The sequence below is a fragment of the Podarcis vaucheri genome (assembly GCF_965113315.1).
Source record: "Podarcis vaucheri genome assembly, chromosome: 10".
Classification (NCBI taxonomy): domain Eukaryota; kingdom Metazoa; phylum Chordata; class Lepidosauria; order Squamata; family Lacertidae; genus Podarcis; species Podarcis vaucheri.
In genome coordinates this window covers 55,047,417-55,066,671 of record NC_138748.1, presented here as the reverse complement: position 1 = coordinate 55,066,671, position 19,255 = coordinate 55,047,417, and the positions used below count along the sequence as shown (strand labels likewise).

The following is a 19,255-nucleotide window of genomic DNA, read 5'->3' as shown; positions in this document are numbered from 1 at the left end:
AAATGCATTCTATTGCTATTAGTAAGCAATTTTCAAGTTCAAAAATATTCAAACTGTGTTGCTAACAGCCACAATGAAAATTAGATTAAATAAAAGACAGCAGCTGTGGGTAGATGAATTAAAGCTGTGTGGTTTTCACAAAGGCTGAAAACATTGTGCTGTTGAGTCAATTAAAGTTGTTGGACTCAAGGGCATCCTGATCAAATTTGCAGATGACACCAAACTGGGAGAGGTGGCTAACACCCCAGAGGACAGGATCACACTTCAAAACGACCTTGGCAGATTAGAGAACTGGGCCAAAACAAACAAGATGAATTTTAACAGGGAGAAATGTAAAGTATTGCACTTGGGCAAAAAAAATGAGAGGCACAAATACAAGATAGGTGACACCTGGCTTGAGAGCAGTACATGTGAAAAGGATCTAGGAGTCTTGGTTGACCACAAACTTGACATGAGCCAACAGTGTGACGCGGCAGCTAAAAAAGCCAATGCAATTCTGGGCTGCATCAATAGGAGTATAGCATCTAGATCAAGGGAAGTAATAGTGCCACTGTATTCTGCTCTGGTCAGACCTCACCTGGAGTACTGTGTCCAGTTCTGGGCACCACAGTTCAAGAAGGACACTGACAAACTGGAACGTGTCCAGAGGAGGGCAACCAAAATGGTCAAAGGCCTGGAAACGATGCCTTATGAGGAACGGCTAAGGGAGCTGGGCATGTTTAGCCTGGAGAAGAGGAGGTTAAGGGATGATATGTTAGCCATGTTCAAATATATAAAAGGATGTCACATAGAGGAGGGAGAAAGGTTGTTTTCTGCTGCTCCAGAGAAGCGGACACGGAGCAATGGATCCAAACTACAAGAAAGAAGATTCCATCTAAACATTAGGAAGAACTTTCTGACAGTAAGAGCTGTTCGACAGTGGAATTTGCTGCCAAGGAGTGTGGTGGAGTCTCCTACTTTGGAGGTCTTTAAGCAGAGGCTTGACAACCATATGTCAGGAGTGCTCTGATGGTGTTTCCTGCTTGGCAGGGGGTTGGACTCGATGGCCCTTGTGGTCTCTTCCAACTCTATGATTCTATGATTCATTTTTCTCTGGGAATGCACGGGCTGCACATGATCAAACAACTCTTATACAGGGTTTAGGAAGAAATCCAAATTCCTAGACTAGATAGCAGTATTCCTTCTAGTTTTCACTACTATGTTCCTTACTGGGCCAGAACGTGGTATCCTGGCTAGGAGATATCAGCACAAAGCCACATGTTAACATTTTCACTCAAAAACAGAAGCCATGAGTACTATAAACACATGCATAAATTCTTTGGAATGAAAGAAAATACATTCACAACTTGAAGTTGGTAGGAAAATTTATTTCAAAACAAGAACCAGCATGCAGGAAACAAAACCTCATGTCTCCAATTATAATGGCTACCTAGAAACATAACTGACCCTCCCCAAAGTGATGGCTGCGCAAGTGACCTTACAAAATGCTTAGATGCAAAAGTGGCTGTCATGTCTTGCTGGCTCACCACCTGCCACATCACATTTTCCTGTTAGTTCTTCACTGCCACAGAACTTAACATTTGAACATAATGATTCCTGAATTACAGTTCTGACCTGTTGCTCTTACATGAACACTAACAACTTCCTATTAGTAATCCATCATGTGGAGTGGAAAAAAGAGAAACATTCTCATTAATCAAGAAAACCAACACGGCATTAGTGCCACTACCTTTGGCAGTTGAAACAGAAACGAAGCATGTCAGTGGGAGACAGTACACACTACAACACCAGAGACATGCCATTCCAGGAATGGTTATTTCTTGAAAAAGAGATGCCATCAACAACTAAAGAAAAATCAATAAACAGTCCATGAAACCTGCTTAAACTTATTTGGTCCAACCAGCTGTTCCAGGGCTTCTCGAGAACGATCTGCAAAACAAGGAAACAAGGATGATAAAATACATTGGACAATTCAATTTTCTCTAGGGTAAGAAAATGCTAGGTAGGAAGGGTAATGCAAATGAATAATTTAGGGGGAAGAAGGAATGAGTTTCAGAGATCTTTCTAAAGGGAAGTTCTTTTTCTGCACGTAACTGTTGCATTATGGGGAAGCATTGCTTCTTTTCTCTTGCATTCTGGGAACTCTTGCTTATAAGCTTTTCTCTGTTTTTGCACACACTGCACAACTTGTTCCAAAGACCAAGACATTCCCTCATTGCTAAGTTCATGAAAAACACTATGACCTGTACTTAATGCACAGCTGACCACATCTATGAAATTCAATTATTATGTTCTTTCATGTTATGATCAATCATTAGTAATTGTTTTAGCCATGCTATATCAATCTTTAGTTATAATTTAATCAGGAGGTTTCATGCCTGTCAAGTTCTAGCTTCGTTTCCCAGCCTTTAATCTATCGGTGATTAATGTTCACATGTAATTCCCGCCTTGTACTTATGTTAACCAATCAGCAAAAAGTTGCTTTGTGTTTGTATCAACCAATCAGCCACAAGCACACCTGTGGCAATGTTTGTAATATTCAATAAAAGAGAGTTCCCGGGGCTCGCCCCGGCAGACGCCTCTCAATGACACCTGCTACTCGTCTGTCGTGGTTTCATTCCAACACTTTCTACAAGAAATGGGCCTCCAGATCAGTAAATTGATGCTGCTATTTGCTGCATAAATGCTTTGCAGGCTCTTGTAATAAGCTCATTCTTCTCTTCTGGTTAAGCAGGTTAAGACATGTTTGTTTCAATATGTTTTCAGTTGTTTATATTCCAGTGTTTTCTGCAGACATTCATTCATTGTTTTTACCTATTTTACCCTTCACTGAATGGTCCCATACTGAGTTACAAAAACCTCTCAATAAAACAGCACACTGTATTAAAAACATAAAATAAAATGACCAAACTAACAAAACAGCAGCACAGAACAGCAATGCAGCAGAAGGAGGGCAGGTTATTCCACAAACAGAGAGCCAACACAGATAAGCAACTCTCACACACCACTGCCTATCAGACTGCATAGGGCAGCAGAACTGCCAAGGGGGCCTCCCCTGCTGATCTTAACACTAGAGCAGGTCAATGTGGTTGTTTTGCTATTATTTCTGGGTTTTACTTAGGTTGCTTTGAAACTGTTGTTCTTATTCTCATCTGTTTTAAACCACCTTTTTGGGGTGGAAAACACCCAATTTTGATTGAACAAAATGTACTAGCATCAAGGCAAAATAATTTTAGCAACATTGTATCCAGTACCCTTTTTCTTCCCCAGGGAGTATTCAAGGATACGCAGTACTGGGACCTCTTTTTGTTGTTAAAAAGTGTGGCGCTTACTCTAACAACTTCTTGGAAAAAAGCACTGTTTGTATCTGATGCAGTTGAATTAAACAATTGCTCTGATAAACAAGCATATCTGGACAGAAGCCACACAGGCACACTGTCAAAACCTAAGTTATACAAGAATTTGGCTCACATCCAAGCATACGAAGAGCAACTGTTTAAAATTGCATTTGCTGTGAACGTAATTTTAACTAAGTTGTGAAGGTGGACTGATTAAGTCAGGACAACGTTAGGCTTTTTTTTTTTAGAACAGGAGAGATAAGCATATTGTTTCAAGATATGGAGCAGGGAGTAGTGGTGTACCATTCTGTCTCTGAAGACTGTTAGAAAAATAGAAACATGCCTCTTATTCCCATTTTAACAAGTTTAATTGTGTTGCATTGTGGTAAGGAAACATTTACCTATGTATTTATTATTTACTGCTCTATTATTGCTTGTCTACCAACATCTGCTTTTGACTATGATATCAGCCCTCCTACTGACCTAAGGTTAAATGAAATTACCATGCCTAGCATTCATTTCACCATTACCTTGGTGATTATCTGTTGCATTCTTTCAGTGTACAAGGACATGTCCTGATTAAAACAGTTAGTTTTTATCTACTAGGAGGGGACAGTGAATACAGAATATGGAGTTCTAACTGCTCAAAATGGATTCAAACTAGAAAGAAAAGGGAGATTTATCCTTCAGCTTGCAATGAAAAACATATTTGAAATATAAAAGCTAAAAGAGCAGCAAGAATATATCAAACCAGCAAACCAATGCACAATTACATGTACTGCAATATTTTAAAACCATTTAAAAGAGCAAAGTTAATTTAAAATCCAGTCCACTCACAATACCAACCAACATAAAAAACATCTTTAAACTCATTTAAAAGAAAATATGGGGCCACTGCTGAAAATACCCTGTCTCTCGTGCCCACCAGTGAGATGGATCCTGCTGGTGGGTCTGTGAGCAGTACCTTTGAGACTGATCTTAAGGCTCAAACAGGTTGACAAAATCTATTGTTGAACTTAGCTAGTAAGCTGCACTTTAATCACCTGTTATCAGTGGGCATCCATGGAACAGAAAAATGTATATCCTTGGACAACAAGTGAGAACAGCTTCCACAGCTATGTCAGTCAGATTCACACACCGTTCCATATGGATCTCCTATTTGGGATAATGAATACTAGCATCAGTAACTGTTACAGACAATAACGCAGGGGTCCCCAACCTGCAGTCCATGGGCCGGAAGCAGCCCAAGGAGGCCATTTAACCAGCCTGTGAGCCACCTCCAAACCAAGCTGCCCACTTGGCGAGTCCCCACGTGCTGCATTAAACCAGCGCAGCATGGTAAATTGGGAAAACCGAAGCAGGGAAGGAAGGAAGTCCAGGCGCAAAATTGCGCAGGGTAAATAAGAAGATACAAAATGTTGAATGTAAAAGTTTATGTTTTATTTATTATTATTTTTGTTTTTGAAAATCAATAAAAAGCATTAAAAAAAACAGCAGCGCAGCATGGCGCAGGGACTCTCTTCCACGGCTCCGGAAATCGCTTCTGTGCATGCCCAGATGCCGGAAATCGCGTCTGCGCATGTCCATGGTGCCGGAAATCACTTGTGCGCATGCCCAGATGCTGAAAATCGCTTCTGCGCAGGTGCAATTTTTGGCATCTGGGCATATGCAGAAGCGATTTCCAGTGCCATGGACATGCACCGGTCCAGCCCACGGAGGATCTCTGCAGGAGTGATCCAGCCCATGCCTGGTAAACCTTGCTGACCCCTGCAATAATGGAAAAAACCCTATATGAGAGTAAGAGCCACCCTGCAGGATCAGACCAAAGTCCCATCTTGTCCAGCAGCATTCTGTTTCTACAGTGGCCAGTCAGATGTCTATTGGAAACCCACTAGCAGGGCATCTAGTCATCTTTGACTAATAGCCACTGATTTAATCCCTTAATTCTATTAAGAAATTTAAATATACTATTTACTAATAATAATGATTTGTACTAAACATGTTGAAAAGTTACGGTACCTTTAAATTCTTTGAACACATTCCACTAACAAGTGCTATTACACCGTGATCAGTAACCTGGATGGGACAAAATCAAAATTTTTGTTGGTACACTGAATAAAACTATAGTAACTGTCCACTTCAATAAACCAAAACATTAAAGCAATCTTGTAAAAAAAACCCAACAACAACCATAGCAACTTCAGTCTGGTTTTCTTCAATTTGCATGTCTTATAAACTTGAATTTTACACAAATGGAAGCCAAATTAATATATTCTCTTTAAATGACAGAAAAATTATATATATGTGCAATAATGCCACTTTCCAGGCCTTTCTCTGACTTAGTACAAACATCACACTAAGCCAAAGCATGGCTTAGCAACAGAAACAGAGGAAGCTTCCTTATACCAGCTCAGACCACTGGTCCATCCAGCTCAGTATTCTCTTTCCTGACTGGCTCTCCTACAACTGTAGGAGATCTCCATGGATCTCCAGGGTTTCAGGCAGTGAAGCAGGACCTGGAGGAATTTTACCCTTATGCTTTTCATATAATCAGTTATCCATATAAACAGTTATCAAATATATTCACATATATTCACATATAACCAGAGATTTTTACAATGATTTTATAATCCATGTTTGAATCCTGAAAGCTTCTGCTTAGCTTAACAGCAAATTGCTTAAATCTGCAAAGTTTAAATGAACTTTGTCCTAGTACCTTTTTGTTCTCTCTACAAGAGGTGAAGCGATAAATCAGATTTGCTGGTACATCTCCCCCCCCCCCTTGTCCAGACAAAGTCTATGCAGTTAAATAGGAAGGTGCTAACCGCAAATGTCCTTTATGAACAGATGGTCGCCTGGGAGTAACAGTTAAAGTTCCTCCTTGCCTTAAGTTTCTATTCTTGCAATAAATCTAGGAGAAAGGTCAAGTCTGCCTCAAGACTGCATGTTCAAACTAAAAAAACAGAAGTTGGGAGAACTCGTACGGTCAGGAGCAAGGCTTGAATGCGCTCATTAGCTTAGTTTGCTTTCGTTCACAATTATATTCAATTATGTCATGATCTGTGATGTATGTACTCAGGTATAAAGCCCCAGGCCGACAGAGCTTGGGGCCCAGTCTTTGGAAAGGATTCCACTGGGTCAATTATCGCTCAGCAGTAAACCTCACCTTCTTTTTCTCCAATTGCTGCGTCTGTCAATTCTTGGACTCTATTTGAGTTGGTCACTGGTACCTTTATTAAAAACCGTTGCAACAAAAGTCTCTCTCAGGCCTACCTGGAGAGGCCAGGGGTTGAACCTGGGACCTTCTGCATGCAAAGCAGATGAAGAATTTCCTATCTCCATTTATCTCTCTGTTAGGACACTCTTTTGTTTGTTAAAACTCAGTATTTTATATTAGCAGTGCTGCTTAGCAATCCATGTATGAACTCTCACCAATCTAAGGAAAAAACCAGATTGCTTCACGTACATCCTGTATTCTAATGTGAAAGAATTAAAAGTTGAGAATACATGAAAGGAGATTGGCCAGGCGGAACAGTATCACTGAATTTATGTTAATGTAGAGAATGAATATATTAATCATGGGTGATTAAGAATAGATGTTTGTAGACATGTAAAGAATTAATTAATTAGATATTAATTAAAGTAGACCTTGAAGGATGACAATGTATGATCACATATTAATATAATGAGAAGGCTGGAGTGGGCTAGTAAAAAGAATACTGTATAAGGGTTTCTATTTGATTTAGAATGATGACCATAGGCTGTAATTCCTATGGGGAAGTTGTTGAAGTTGTTGTAATCATTTGATTGGCTACTCAGAAATCATTTGTGTAATCTGAAAGTGTATAAGAAACATGGCTTTGCTGTTAGCTTCTGTTATCACTGTGCAGCTGCGTGGAGTCACAGGACTCTGTTTACATTCCAGAGACCTTGCAGTCTCACGGGAAAGGGAGATGGGTTGTGACGTTAGTGGTTTCCTGTTTCCTTTGTTTCTTTGTTCAGTTGCTCTCTGCTTGCATAGAGAGAGGATGTCTTTTCTGTTCTGCGTAGTTTAGAAATAAAACTCTTTACAATGTAGCCAAACCTCTCGTCTCTTCCCTGTGCTGGGAACCCTGCTGGATAGAATGTGCTTGAGGCCTTATCAAAGGCTCAGGTCATAAAACACGTCGGAGGCGATTTCAAAGGCTCGGCTCGAAGGAAGATGAGGCCTTATCAGCTTGGCCGAGCGGAGTTCCAAGCCTCCTCATTTTTTAGGCTGTGCCTATGTGCATTTGTATTTCAGTCTTTCTATCTTTTCACTTAAAGCCTGCATCCATTTCTTCTGAGTTTCTGGAAGGGAAACTCCAGTCTAGGAACCCCTTTTAAATTTAGCCAAAAGCTGTGATACTCTGTATGAAGGTTTGCTATGTTTATAACTGCTTTTAACCTTTCTGCCATTAGACACCCATTTATTACATTTCAAACTGGGGACCCACAAAGATTCAAGAAAAGCAGACAGTTCCAAGCAAAAGGGAGCTTCCTTGGAAAAGTCACATCCCTGATCTGTAATTAGCTGGAAAAATAACTTTTGCACCAAATTCTGGAGAATATATATGTCTCATTCATATATGTATGTATGTATGTTGAAGAGCAGCAAGAGTCAAAAGAGAAGAAGCAAACAAGCAAAGAGAGGAACAGGAAGAGTGGTTCTGATCAGAAAATGGAGAGGATCAATATGGAAGAGACCTCCAAGCATGGCGTGAAGGACACCAGCTATTTAATTGGTTTTCTGCACTAATGTTATGTGATGAATTGCTCCCTCTGATTAGGCTTTATATTAATGCACTTGCATCACTGATTGCACCTATATTTAATTACGTTTCTGGATTTTAATTATGCCATGCCTTTGCCGCATTGATTACTCCCTCCAATGAATCGCTCCCCCCATCTGAATAAATGAATTGCTCCCCCTTCTGATAGAATTAGTTAACTGAGCCTCAAACCTGCAGATTGTATATTGTGTGATTGCTTCCAATATATCAACTTATAAATCTTGGGTGCTTTCTTTTCATTCACAGAATCACATATTGTTAAATATTAACCTTGCTTAGTGCAGCCACACAGCAACTGGTTTATTGGTCAATTCTCACTAGCTTTGGCAGGGTTACCCCTAGTCTGACTTATCTGCAGTTCCTCTTCTAGTTTCCTCTTTCACCTTATCTTTTCCATTTCCTTTCCTTTCCCTTCCTTTTTTATTTTAATTTTGTATCTATACATTCTTATTCTTATTATTACATTACTATTCAGTAGCACTACTCAACCCCATTATCTTCTGTTAACTCTGCATTAGCTATGCATGCAGCAGCCCTTAACCTCCGGCAGCCTCAGCAGTAGTGTTTCTGCTACAAATAATCACAACAAGCCCAAACTCTTCCTACGTGATACTGCAGAATCTTTGTCTTACCAGCCCTCCAAAACAGGCAGAAACCTGGTCTTGCCAGGCCTCCCTGTCCCCATACTAGCAGACAGACCATGCGCCTACCAACTGTTGCGTGGTTGGATGCCCAGCCAGGAGCCTGGAAGGAGGTGCTGCCTGCCCTAAGAAGGCCGTAGGTAAGGACCTCTTGGGCATTCGTCCTCCAAAAACCAGGGAGCAGACCAGAACCACCATGGACGACCAGGTTCCAGGAACATCTAGGCACCAGGTAAACCCATCATCCTCTGGCTCTTCTCCACAGTCGTCAATAGTTGGCTCTCACTGTCTTCCCTTCTTCTCCTTCAATGGTTCATATTTCATATTACATTTTCCTGCATAATTTTACTATAACTATTCAAATCAGTTTTCCACTTTTATATCAATCAAATATTATTTACTCTGCTGAATTTATTTTAATACTGCACTCTGATAATGTAAGCTACAAGTGTAAAATGGGTGGGAAGGGAAGGGAAATGGGAAACACTAGATTTACAAGCCAGATGACTATTTTTGCAACAAAATTCACTGCAATTTATAGATAAGAGTCCACATTTCCTGTGGTAGGCTCAAAACACTCATTTTATCTAATGCAACCACACTAAGCAAAATTAAGGTACCGTATTTTTTGCTCTATAAGACACACTTTTTCCCTCCTAAAAAGTAAGGGGAAATGTGTGTGCGTCTTATGGAGCGAACGCAGGCTGCGCAGCTATCACAGAAGCCAAAACAGCAAGAGGGATTGCTGCTTTCACTGCACACCGATCCCTCTTGCTGTTCTGGCTTCTGAGATTCAAAATATTTTTTTCTTGTTTTCCTCCTCCAAAAACTAGGTGCATCTTGTGGTCTGGTGCGTCTTACAGAGTGAAAAATGCGGTAACTGTGAAAGCAAAAGAGGCCAAATGCACTTTTATCAAGACAGTATCTCAAAATACCAATAGCAATTTAGTGAAGTAAGAGTCAGTTCTCAAGAGTATCATTTTAATCATGCCATTTTGCAAGATATCTATGCCAACAAGATATATATTTGCCAACAATCTTACTTGGGTAGATGAAAAATCCACACTATGTAAAGATTGGCAGTTCTGTCCAAGAGCTTGCAGTGATGTATCTGTAATGCTGGAACATCCACCTATGTTAACTATTTGCAAAAGTGGGCAGTGGAGGGCAAGGGCAAGGACTCCACTATCTGTAATGTTGCTACATCTTTTAAAAGAGACTTCACGTAAATAAGGGCATGACAAGGCCAGTGCTGCAACCCCTGTTGGATAAACAAAGCACATCATTCTCACATTCATCTCCAGAAGTTCAAATAGAAGAGCATATTAGAAGAAATTATTACTTTAAGAGCAACATATCAAAACACTTTGGGCATTAATATTACAAATTACAGTCAAACCTGAGGGATACTAACCTCAAATATCAATTCTGCTTATAACTTTAGAATGCTGGCCACTTTGGGCATCATATTAGTATATTCATTGTGCTCTACTAATAATAGCTGCAATTCAGTATACAGTGGTACCTTGGTTTATGAACTTAATCCGTTCCTGAAGTCCGTTCTTAAACCAAATCCATTCTTAAACCGAGGTGCGCTTTCCCTAATGAGGCTGCCTGCTGCCAGTGCCCTTCCACCGTTCGGCTTCCGTTTGTAGACCGAGGTAAAGTTTGCAAACCGGAACACTATTTCCGGTTTTGCGGAGTTGGTAAACCAAATAGTTTGTTAACAGGGTTGTTCGTAAACCAAGGCATCACTGTAGAGTTAAGTGTCCTTAGGACCATTGATGTGAATGGGCATAAGTGTTAGCTTGTTCTCATCTAATCCTTCCTTTTCTATTTGTATAACTGGTACCTAAAATGACATTCATTTGCTTTATTTACATTCATATCCCACATTTCTCCTGTAGTAGAGCTCAAAGTGATACACAAAGGATTCTGAGATGGTCTCCCAGACTTGGACTTCAGCAAGGTTGATGTATCATGTGCCTTTAGGCCAGGGTGGGGAACTTGTAGCATTTCAGATGTTTATTAGACTCCAACTCCCAACAGCCCGTTATCCTAGACAATTGTCGGGGATGATGGGGTTTGGAGTCCAAAAATATCTGGAGAGCCAGATGTTTCTCACCTTTGCTTTACAGCACACCCTGCAACCTTGTAAGATACCTTGAAGGCAATCTAATCCAACCCCTTGCTCAGTGCAGGATCCACAATGGAGGATGCAACTGCAACACCCCTGGGAAATGGACATTCAGCTTCTGCTTAAATACCCCCAGCAAAAGAAAGCCTTTCAGCTCCGGAAGGCAGCTTGTTGCATAGCTCTGACTTCTTTTGAACCTTCCTTTCTAACTGCCTAATGTTCTAGCCCAAAACCATCTACTTGTGGGCTTCACATAAGCACCTGGCTGGCCCCTGTGGGAACAAGATGCTAGGCAAGATGCGCCCTTGGCCTGAAGCAGCAAGACTCTTCTTATGTTAAGTCTCTCGCATCTTTTGTTAAAAGCTCCTCACAAAGCAGGGTTGCTATTTGCTGCGATGATGTGGTTAGCTGGAGCCGGTAAGAGCAGATGGTGCTCTGGGCTAGATGGATCAATGCTCTGACTTAGCATAAGGCAGCTTCCTGAGTCATGAAAAAGCTCTAAACTACAAAGAAAGAGAATGTGTAGCCTTCAGAGCAGCATTTTGGAAGGAAATCCAATCCTCTGGGTATTTATTTACTAAAAATGATAATGAGAATCCTATTTGGGGGAAGAAGAAGCCTGAATGAAGCTTAATTTCTTCACTGTCCTTTGAAATAAATATCACATAGAAAACAAACCTTCCGAAGTGACTGTTAGTCTGTTGCCTTTCCAAATGTTCAAGTTAATTTTCTTAAGTTGTTTGCAGTTACAAAGCTGTTGCAAGGCATTATCTGAAACATCACAGTCCCGAAGGTCGAGTGCCTCTACTGCAGGGTGCAAAACCTAAAATGAAAATATTTCTGTCAAGCTCTACGTGGCGCGGCACAGGAATGGGGAACCTTAGGCCTGAGGGCGAAATGTAATCTTCCATTCCTCTTTATCTGGCCTGTCAGGGGCTGGTGGTGGTTGCTCACGAGTAACCAGGCAGGACTCTGACCTGTCTTTTACAGGTTTTATTAGTGTAAACTATATACAGTGCAGAAACACAAAGTTCATGTCCGTCCTAGTCGCTTGCAGGTTCCAGGAGTGGCCCCTTCCGGTTTCTCCCCAACATAAGAACTTAGACACCCCAAATCTCTGCCTCCCCTCCTTACGTTTCACCCCTCTGCGTAAGCTGGGTGACAGAAATGGCGTGTCTGTCTCCTGGCCAGCTGGTAGCATCTTTGAGCCCTCCCCTCGCCTGGCTATCCCCTTCCCCCTCCGCTCCACTGGAGGTGTGGCCTTCCCCACCGCTGGAGAGGGGCTGCTCCTCAGAAGCCTCGGAGGCTCTCTGTATCCCCCTGCTTCCCTCCCCAGCCCCGATGGCAGTCCCCTGACATGGCCCTTGGGACTCTACCAATAAATAATAAATTCATTTAATATTCATTAAGATTTTAATGAGCTTTTCTGTCCTTACTCACAAAAGACCCTGAAGTACTATCTGCAAAATGCATGTTTGTTACCACAGCTTTAACTTTTGCTCTATCATCTCAAATTTATTTAAAACAATAGCAGGTATGCCTTGTCAGCAACAGATCAGTATTACATCTAATTTATTCCCTCCTGGAAGATCTAGCAGGTATCCCAAGCTTGTCAAGGGGTCAGCAAATAGAATTCTTCTATGGATAATAAAATTACTGTGCCCTCTTTCCTTAGGCAAGCGGTTGATCATTTTGCCAGTTTATTTAAGCTTACGGATTTTAATAGCTTTGCCATTAGAAACTGGCCTGTATATGGAAGATGAGTCATGTTTGGAACAGAACTTTAAACTCAGTCAAAGGTTTCAGCCATGGTTCCCATTTGAGGCTAATGTAACAATTTAGAAGAGGAGTATACTACGCTGATGGCAAATGTTGCTAGATGCAACTCTACTTCATGATAGATTGTCCCTATCAAATCCAGATTCCTTCATATACTGTATCTGAACATTCTTCAAGGTAATATGAGATAATCAAATTCAGCACCAAAGAGAAGAGGAACTAGCCTAAATGGCAGAATGGTGCAGGTGTGGGTAAATGCAAAGGAGAAAATGCAAGTTTTTTGTTTTGTTTTTTTAAAGAAAAAATGCAAGTTTTGTTGAAAGAGAAATAATAATTAACTCTTCTGATGCTTAAGTTTGTTACTTGTTCCTAGCTCCTTATCTGTGTAGGAATTTGAAATATAGCTCAATCAGAAAACTAAAAAACAAAACAAAACTTGACATGTCACTGAACTCCAAAGTAAATTTTAGAATGCCCCATATTATCCCAATGACCTGAAGAATGTCCCTTTCAAGATGCACACTACTTTTCTGCAATCAAATTATTTGTGTTTGTTCAATACTCATGAGAACATGGTGACCTCAAATGATAACAGCAAATGAAGAACTAGGGGTGTACGATCAATAAGCTTTGGGACATCACAAATCACAGACCCATACATCCAGGACAGCATCCTCTGGGAACTGACATTAAATCACATCAACTCCACCACTTTATTGGGGCACAATACACTGTCATATTGTTAAAATATGCAGAAATGAATAATGAACTGGGGCATTACACTCCAAAATAATGCCCCACCACAAATCACACAGCCAGGAAATATGGCATTGAATTGCATCCAGCCCAACACTTTCCTGGAGGTCATCTCATAAAGGACACTTTCACTAATGAACTACATGGCTGAGTCTGGATTAGAACCCTGGTTTCCCAGGTCCTAGAACAACCCTCTATCAAATACACAGCCTTGGCTTTGACTATGGAAAAGACAGCAGGAATAAATGCAAATATAAATATGTATTGTTTGTAAGTCCCAATGATGACAATGTGGAGAGTTGTGCTCAAATGTGCCACCTTACCGTATTAATATTTGAATCACTTATCCACCCTTGGACACTCAATGATTTGATCAGTTTATCTTTGATGTTGGGAGGCAAAGGCTTAATATCTTCCGCATATCTGGATATGTTCCTCGTTAAGCAATGAAGGCTTCTGGAGGGGAGGAGGGGAAAGAACAAAAAGTAGTCATAAGATGACACACTTTCTTGGCAACTTGGGAAACAATTATGTAAGCACAATTTTTTAGACTGCAACAACAGGGACTTCTCTTGGGGGGCGGGGCTATCCAGCACCTAGTACAAAATTAGGTAATGAGAAAGAAAAAAAAAGATGTACACCAGAGGCAGGGGACCTATGTCCTTCCAGGTATTGTTGTATTCCCATCACTCCTGTCTATTGACTGTGATGGTTGGGGCTGGTGGGAATCCAACATGTTGAAGTCCACCTGACATACACAAACAAGTGGAAAAGATATTCACAAAGTTTACTCATATCAAAAAAACATTTAACACAACTTTAAATGAGTTCTAATCACAAATATATGTATATTCAGTTCTGAATGGCTTGGAGCAAGCGTGCAGAACCTTTGTTGCTGAACTACAGCTCCCATCAGCTACAGGAAGCATGGCCCATGGCCAGGGCTGATGGTAGTTGAAGTTAAGCAACATCTGGAAGATCAAAGGTTCTAAGGTTCCTCACATTAAGCTTAATTATTATTGAGACATTTAGTTTTAAACTGCACTTTGGGAACTTTGAGGTTCCTCAGATGCTCATCAAGGGCTTCTGAGTGAAAATGATCATTGGCTGAAAGGCAGTTTGCTCAATGTGACTGAATTCCCCTACAACGTGTAGCCAGAGTTAGAGAAATCAATAAATTATGACTTCAGGATTAAGGATAATGAACTTTGCTCTGATCAACAATAAGAGTGAAGGTGACATGGAATAAGGGTGAGGGTGACATTGCTGATTCACATACTGCTTTAGTCACAAGAACAAAGTCGTGCAAAAATGTTGTAACACTGCAGACTGCCAATAAGCAAAATTATTGCTATGTAAAATAAATCTTAGGGCAAACAACTATTTATGCAACATGTTAAAATACTGCTTTGAACTCTTGGTAATATTCCACTGTATTTGAAGAAGTGAATCTCTGTACTGTGCATGACATTTACTGTATAACTACTATGCACTTTGTATCATATTCAGAGGACACTCTGGTAAACGTATGCTAGGACCTCTTTCAGCCACTTGGAATGAAGAGGAGCATTAGGCATGAAACAAAAGTTGTCCTGTAGTTTGATTTCCACATCAGTATTAGGTGTGCTATAGAGTCCCAGTGCCCTGGATGAACGAATGGGTACCCTTCAGCATGCCCCCAGAATCCTCTGCTCTGTGCCCACGTTCTGCTGGAAGTCACTCTCAGTAATGCTATATAGGCACTTGAAAAGTGTTTGGAAATCTCTATATACTGTAAATAAAATAAGTATGTTGTAGGATTTGATTATTTGATTATTGTACTTCGTATTTTTTATAAATTTTGTGTTTTTAACATTATGAAACCCGTCCTGGAAAAAACATTTGAAGAGCACATAAGCAAACAAACAATGAAAATGAATTCAGGGGCTACTCAGTGTGTCAAGGATTCCTGAGATCAGACAAATTTATAGAAATGTCTCCCAATAGCTAGTAGCTATTTAGAAACTGTGATGGCTATTTCCAATATGCTCTGCCTGTGAGCTTCTTAGAGGCATCTCTCTGTCCTCTGTTGTCTGCAGAGCTGGATCACTATTCAGATCCATTACAGAATATTTTTATGTAAGCAACTGTAAATTTAATTGTTCAGAATACAAGTAACATGGGAGGTCAAAACTGCTTCCAGCACAATTTTTATCACGTACAGTGGTACCTCGGGTTACAGATGCTTCAGGTTACAGACTCCACTAACCCAGAAATAGTACCTCGGGTTAAGAACTTTGCTTTAGAATGAGAACAGAAACCATGCGGTAGCAGTGCAGTGGCAGCGGGAGGCCCCATTAGCTAAAGTGGTGCTTCAGGTTAAGAACAGTTTCAGTTTAAGAACTTATGCCCAATTTATTCCCCATACAGACTTCTTAAGCTTCTGTTAAACTGCTTGTGCTGTCAACAGACACATGAGGCTGGTGTGGGAAATACGTTGCTTTTTCATTGTTTCCCTAGGATAAGGATGCTTTTATTAATGCTTCTTATTATAAGAATGCTTTTATTAGTGGATCCTATTAAGACACACCTACCACAATATATAGCTTGGCCATTTTTTGAATAGGATGTTTCTAAGCAACTCTTTGCCTTTCCATTACTTCTCAATTTTTAATGATGCTATATTTTTGCTTTTTCATAAAAGTCTAAAGGTCTAAAGAGCAGCTGCCTGCTAAGATAATAGTGAGCACAGAATTTGATAGTTTATAGCTGATAGGGTAACCACAAGGGATTCCACCGAATAAGGAATGCAGATTTAGCAAAAGTCATGCAGCTCACTGTTAAGAACCTAGACTCAAGAGCAGCTCGCACCTGTAGCTAGGATATTTGGTGGTCAACTTGAGGTTTGTCCTCTTAGCCTTATCAGATAACAAACTAGCTTACGCCTGCATATGGAACAAAGAGTGGTTAGCACATCAAAATAGGGCAGTTACAGATAGGTATCCGTGTTGGTCTGCCATAGTCAAAATAAAAAAAATTCCTTCCAGTAGCACCTTAAAGACCAACTAAGTTAGTTCTTGGTATAAGCTTTTGTGTGCATGTATCTGAAGAAGTGTGCATGCACACGAAAGCTCATACCAAGAACTAACTTAGTTGGTCTTTAAGGTGCTACTGGAAGGATTTTTTTTTATCAAAATAGGGCAAATTGAGATAAGAATAAAGGGGTTGCTTGCATCAAAATATAAAATGAAAAGATGCTTTGACAATATTTGTGCAATGATTAACATGGGGAAGTGGGATGGTAAAATGTTAAGGCGGACGCGATATGTTGTAAACTTTGCATGCTCCTCCATGGTGGGCATGTAAAGTAGGGACTTTTTGGCGGTTGGGGGGGGGCAGATTATATAAACTGTGTTTTTCCTCATTAGGGTGTGCCTGCATTGGTCACCCATCCTTGTTCAACCATGCTTTTCCTTCAATAAAATTCTACTACTTCACCAATTTTTGTCCAGATCTTATTATTTAAAGGATTTTGAGACCTAAGTCTTAGGAACCAGGTTTTTTTGGTGTTTTGTTGTTGTTGTTTTTCTTGTTTGTATCTCTAACAGCTGGAAAACCAACAGGTGAAGTTTTTCCAGGTATGAGATAAATGCCGGGTCACCCGAGAAAGTCGTTTACACTCCCCTTCTCTAGCCATTTGCTCTTGGCCTTTAACCTTAGAAAGATATGGCTCAAGTTTAATGGAGGCACATGGTTTTATTTTACTGTTTACGAACCCTTAATTATGTAGGGTCAGTGTAGCCTTGTTCTTCACCCTTTGACTTTGAGAATTGTTTTCTGCTATAAATCAGGGGGCCCCCTTGTCCAGGAGGATAAACATCTTGCCAAAGTACTTAGGCAGCTGGTCTTCTGCCTGGCATAAAACATTTGAAAATCTTCAAGCTCATTTTAAAATACAGACCCTAATCAAACTATAAGCCTTGATAAAATGCAGGCTATGATTAGATGCCTCAGCAGCTCAATGATATTATTATTATATTACAGTATTATTAAAAGCGCAGCTATAATGGTCCCAGGGTGAAGTTGGCCACACTTCTCAATAGAAGAACAGCCAGGTTTGTTTATTTATTATATTTTTCTATCCCACCTTTCCTCCAAAGGGCTCAAGGGGCCGTACATGGCTCTCCCTCCCTCCCTCCCCATGGAATTTGTATCGGGCTGCTCCCTAGCCCAAGGGCGCTAACCACTACTCAAGGCAAGGTGGCATTTCAGCAGGCTTGCCTCTTCCGCGCAGCTATTTAAAACTGCTCTCTGCACACGCTCAGGGGCACGCTTCTCCTCGTTGACTTGTTGGCACATCCCAGGGGCAGAATCCGGACAAAGGGCAGCAAAGAGGTTAGCGAAGAGGCGGGGAGGACATAATAAGGGTAACGTTGGAGATGGAGGTGAAATAAGGTGGTTTTCCTGGCGCCGGGAGAGGTTCATGGCGGGTGGGGGGACGCACGAGTGAAGACCCCGCTCGCCCCGCCGGCCACTCACAAGTCGAGGAGGGACCTAACGGCCCCGCCGCTTTCGCTGAGGTAACTCATCGCTAGGCCCCGGCAGCTCGCTCTCGCTCTTCCTCTCAGGCCGGGGGATGGGCGGCGTCGGGGACCGTCCTTCAATTCCTCGCAATTCAGACGCAGCGCCCTCTATGCCTCAGCCCTTTCCCCTGCGACGGAACTCGAATGAGAGAAAGGGGAGTTCGGAATTGGCAGAGCGACCCTAAGTAGAGAGCGGAGCACTTTGGGAAATGTAGTCTTCGGCGTGCGGTACTGAGGCCTTCGGAGGTGGTTTGGCGTCGAAGGGGGAGGGGTCGTCGTAGGTTCTAAACGGGATTTTAGCTCAGTCTCCCGCCCTCAAGCCCAGCGGAGCTGAAGCAACGTCAAAATAAGACAAAATAATCCTATAGTATCTACTTCTTCTTCATCCTCATCTCATTTCGTTTCACTTTTCATTTTATTCGTATGCTGTCCGTTGCATAGTTAAAACCATGCGCAAGGCGGCTTACAACACGGAAACAATTTGCGTGCAATTAGAGAATTGTAGGTGAAATATACTCAGAGTCGCAAATTGATTTCATGCTCTTTATTCAGCTCATAGTGGTGAGGAGGAATGAATGAAAGTCCTCTCAAAGTATCTGCTTTATATACATTATTTACACACTGGGCTGCACATGATTGGTTAATTCTGGAATTCTACTGTAAGCCAATCAGGTTGTGGATTCACTTATATCTGGAGCATGATTGGGTGGTTCCTGCCAACCAATCATACTGCTGCATTGTTCTAGGACCAATCAGACTGCTGCAATTTGGATCCTATTGTTCTAGGACCAATCAGACTGCTGCAGTTTCGATCCTATTCAACTCAGTACATAACAGTAGAGTTGGAATGGAGCCCAAGGACCATGTAGTTTTGAGGCATCTGATCAAGATCTGTATTTTAAAATGTGCTAACCTTTAAAAATATATATATATATTTGCAGATGCTTGTGTGTTTTTATGCCAGGCAAAAGACCAGCTGGCTAAAAGACTTTGGCAGATGTTTATCCTCCTGGACAAAGGCCCCCCTGATTTATTTATAGCAGGAGCCAAAATTCTCAAAGTTGTAAAAATGGAATTACAGGCTGGGAGCAAAGGTTACTAGGTTACTGACCCTACAGAATACAATCAACCTGCAACCTTTAAAAATCTATATATGTTATGTATGAAATATATTGGCTTAAATGTAATTATGCAAAGGATTTAGAAAGAAATGTTAGATTCTTATGTTAGA

General features: G+C 41.0%; 1 protein-coding gene and 1 long non-coding RNA gene across 2 annotated transcripts; one reads left to right on the top strand and one right to left on the bottom strand.

Annotated features, from left to right (window-relative positions):
• Window positions 1-1,346: 1,346 nt before the first annotated feature.
• AMN1 (antagonist of mitotic exit network 1 homolog) lies at window positions 1,347-18,151 on the bottom strand. Its single transcript, XM_082240927.1, has 7 exons — window positions 17,981-18,151; window positions 13,786-13,918; window positions 11,606-11,750; window positions 9,834-10,051; window positions 5,358-5,414; window positions 4,382-4,493; window positions 1,347-1,929 (listed from the first exon to the last, which is right to left on the bottom strand). Exons 1-7 carry the CDS (start codon window positions 18,028-18,030, stop codon window positions 1,856-1,858), a joined length of 789 nt encoding a protein of 262 aa, XP_082097053.1. The 5' UTR covers window positions 18,031-18,151; the 3' UTR covers window positions 1,347-1,855.
• Window positions 16,306-17,716, top strand: LOC309542256. The gene is made up of 3 exons (XR_014224156.1): window positions 16,306-16,404; window positions 16,620-17,110; window positions 17,447-17,716. It is a non-coding gene; the product is annotated as an uncharacterized lncRNA (long non-coding RNA).
• Window positions 18,152-19,255: the final 1,104 nt, after the last annotated feature.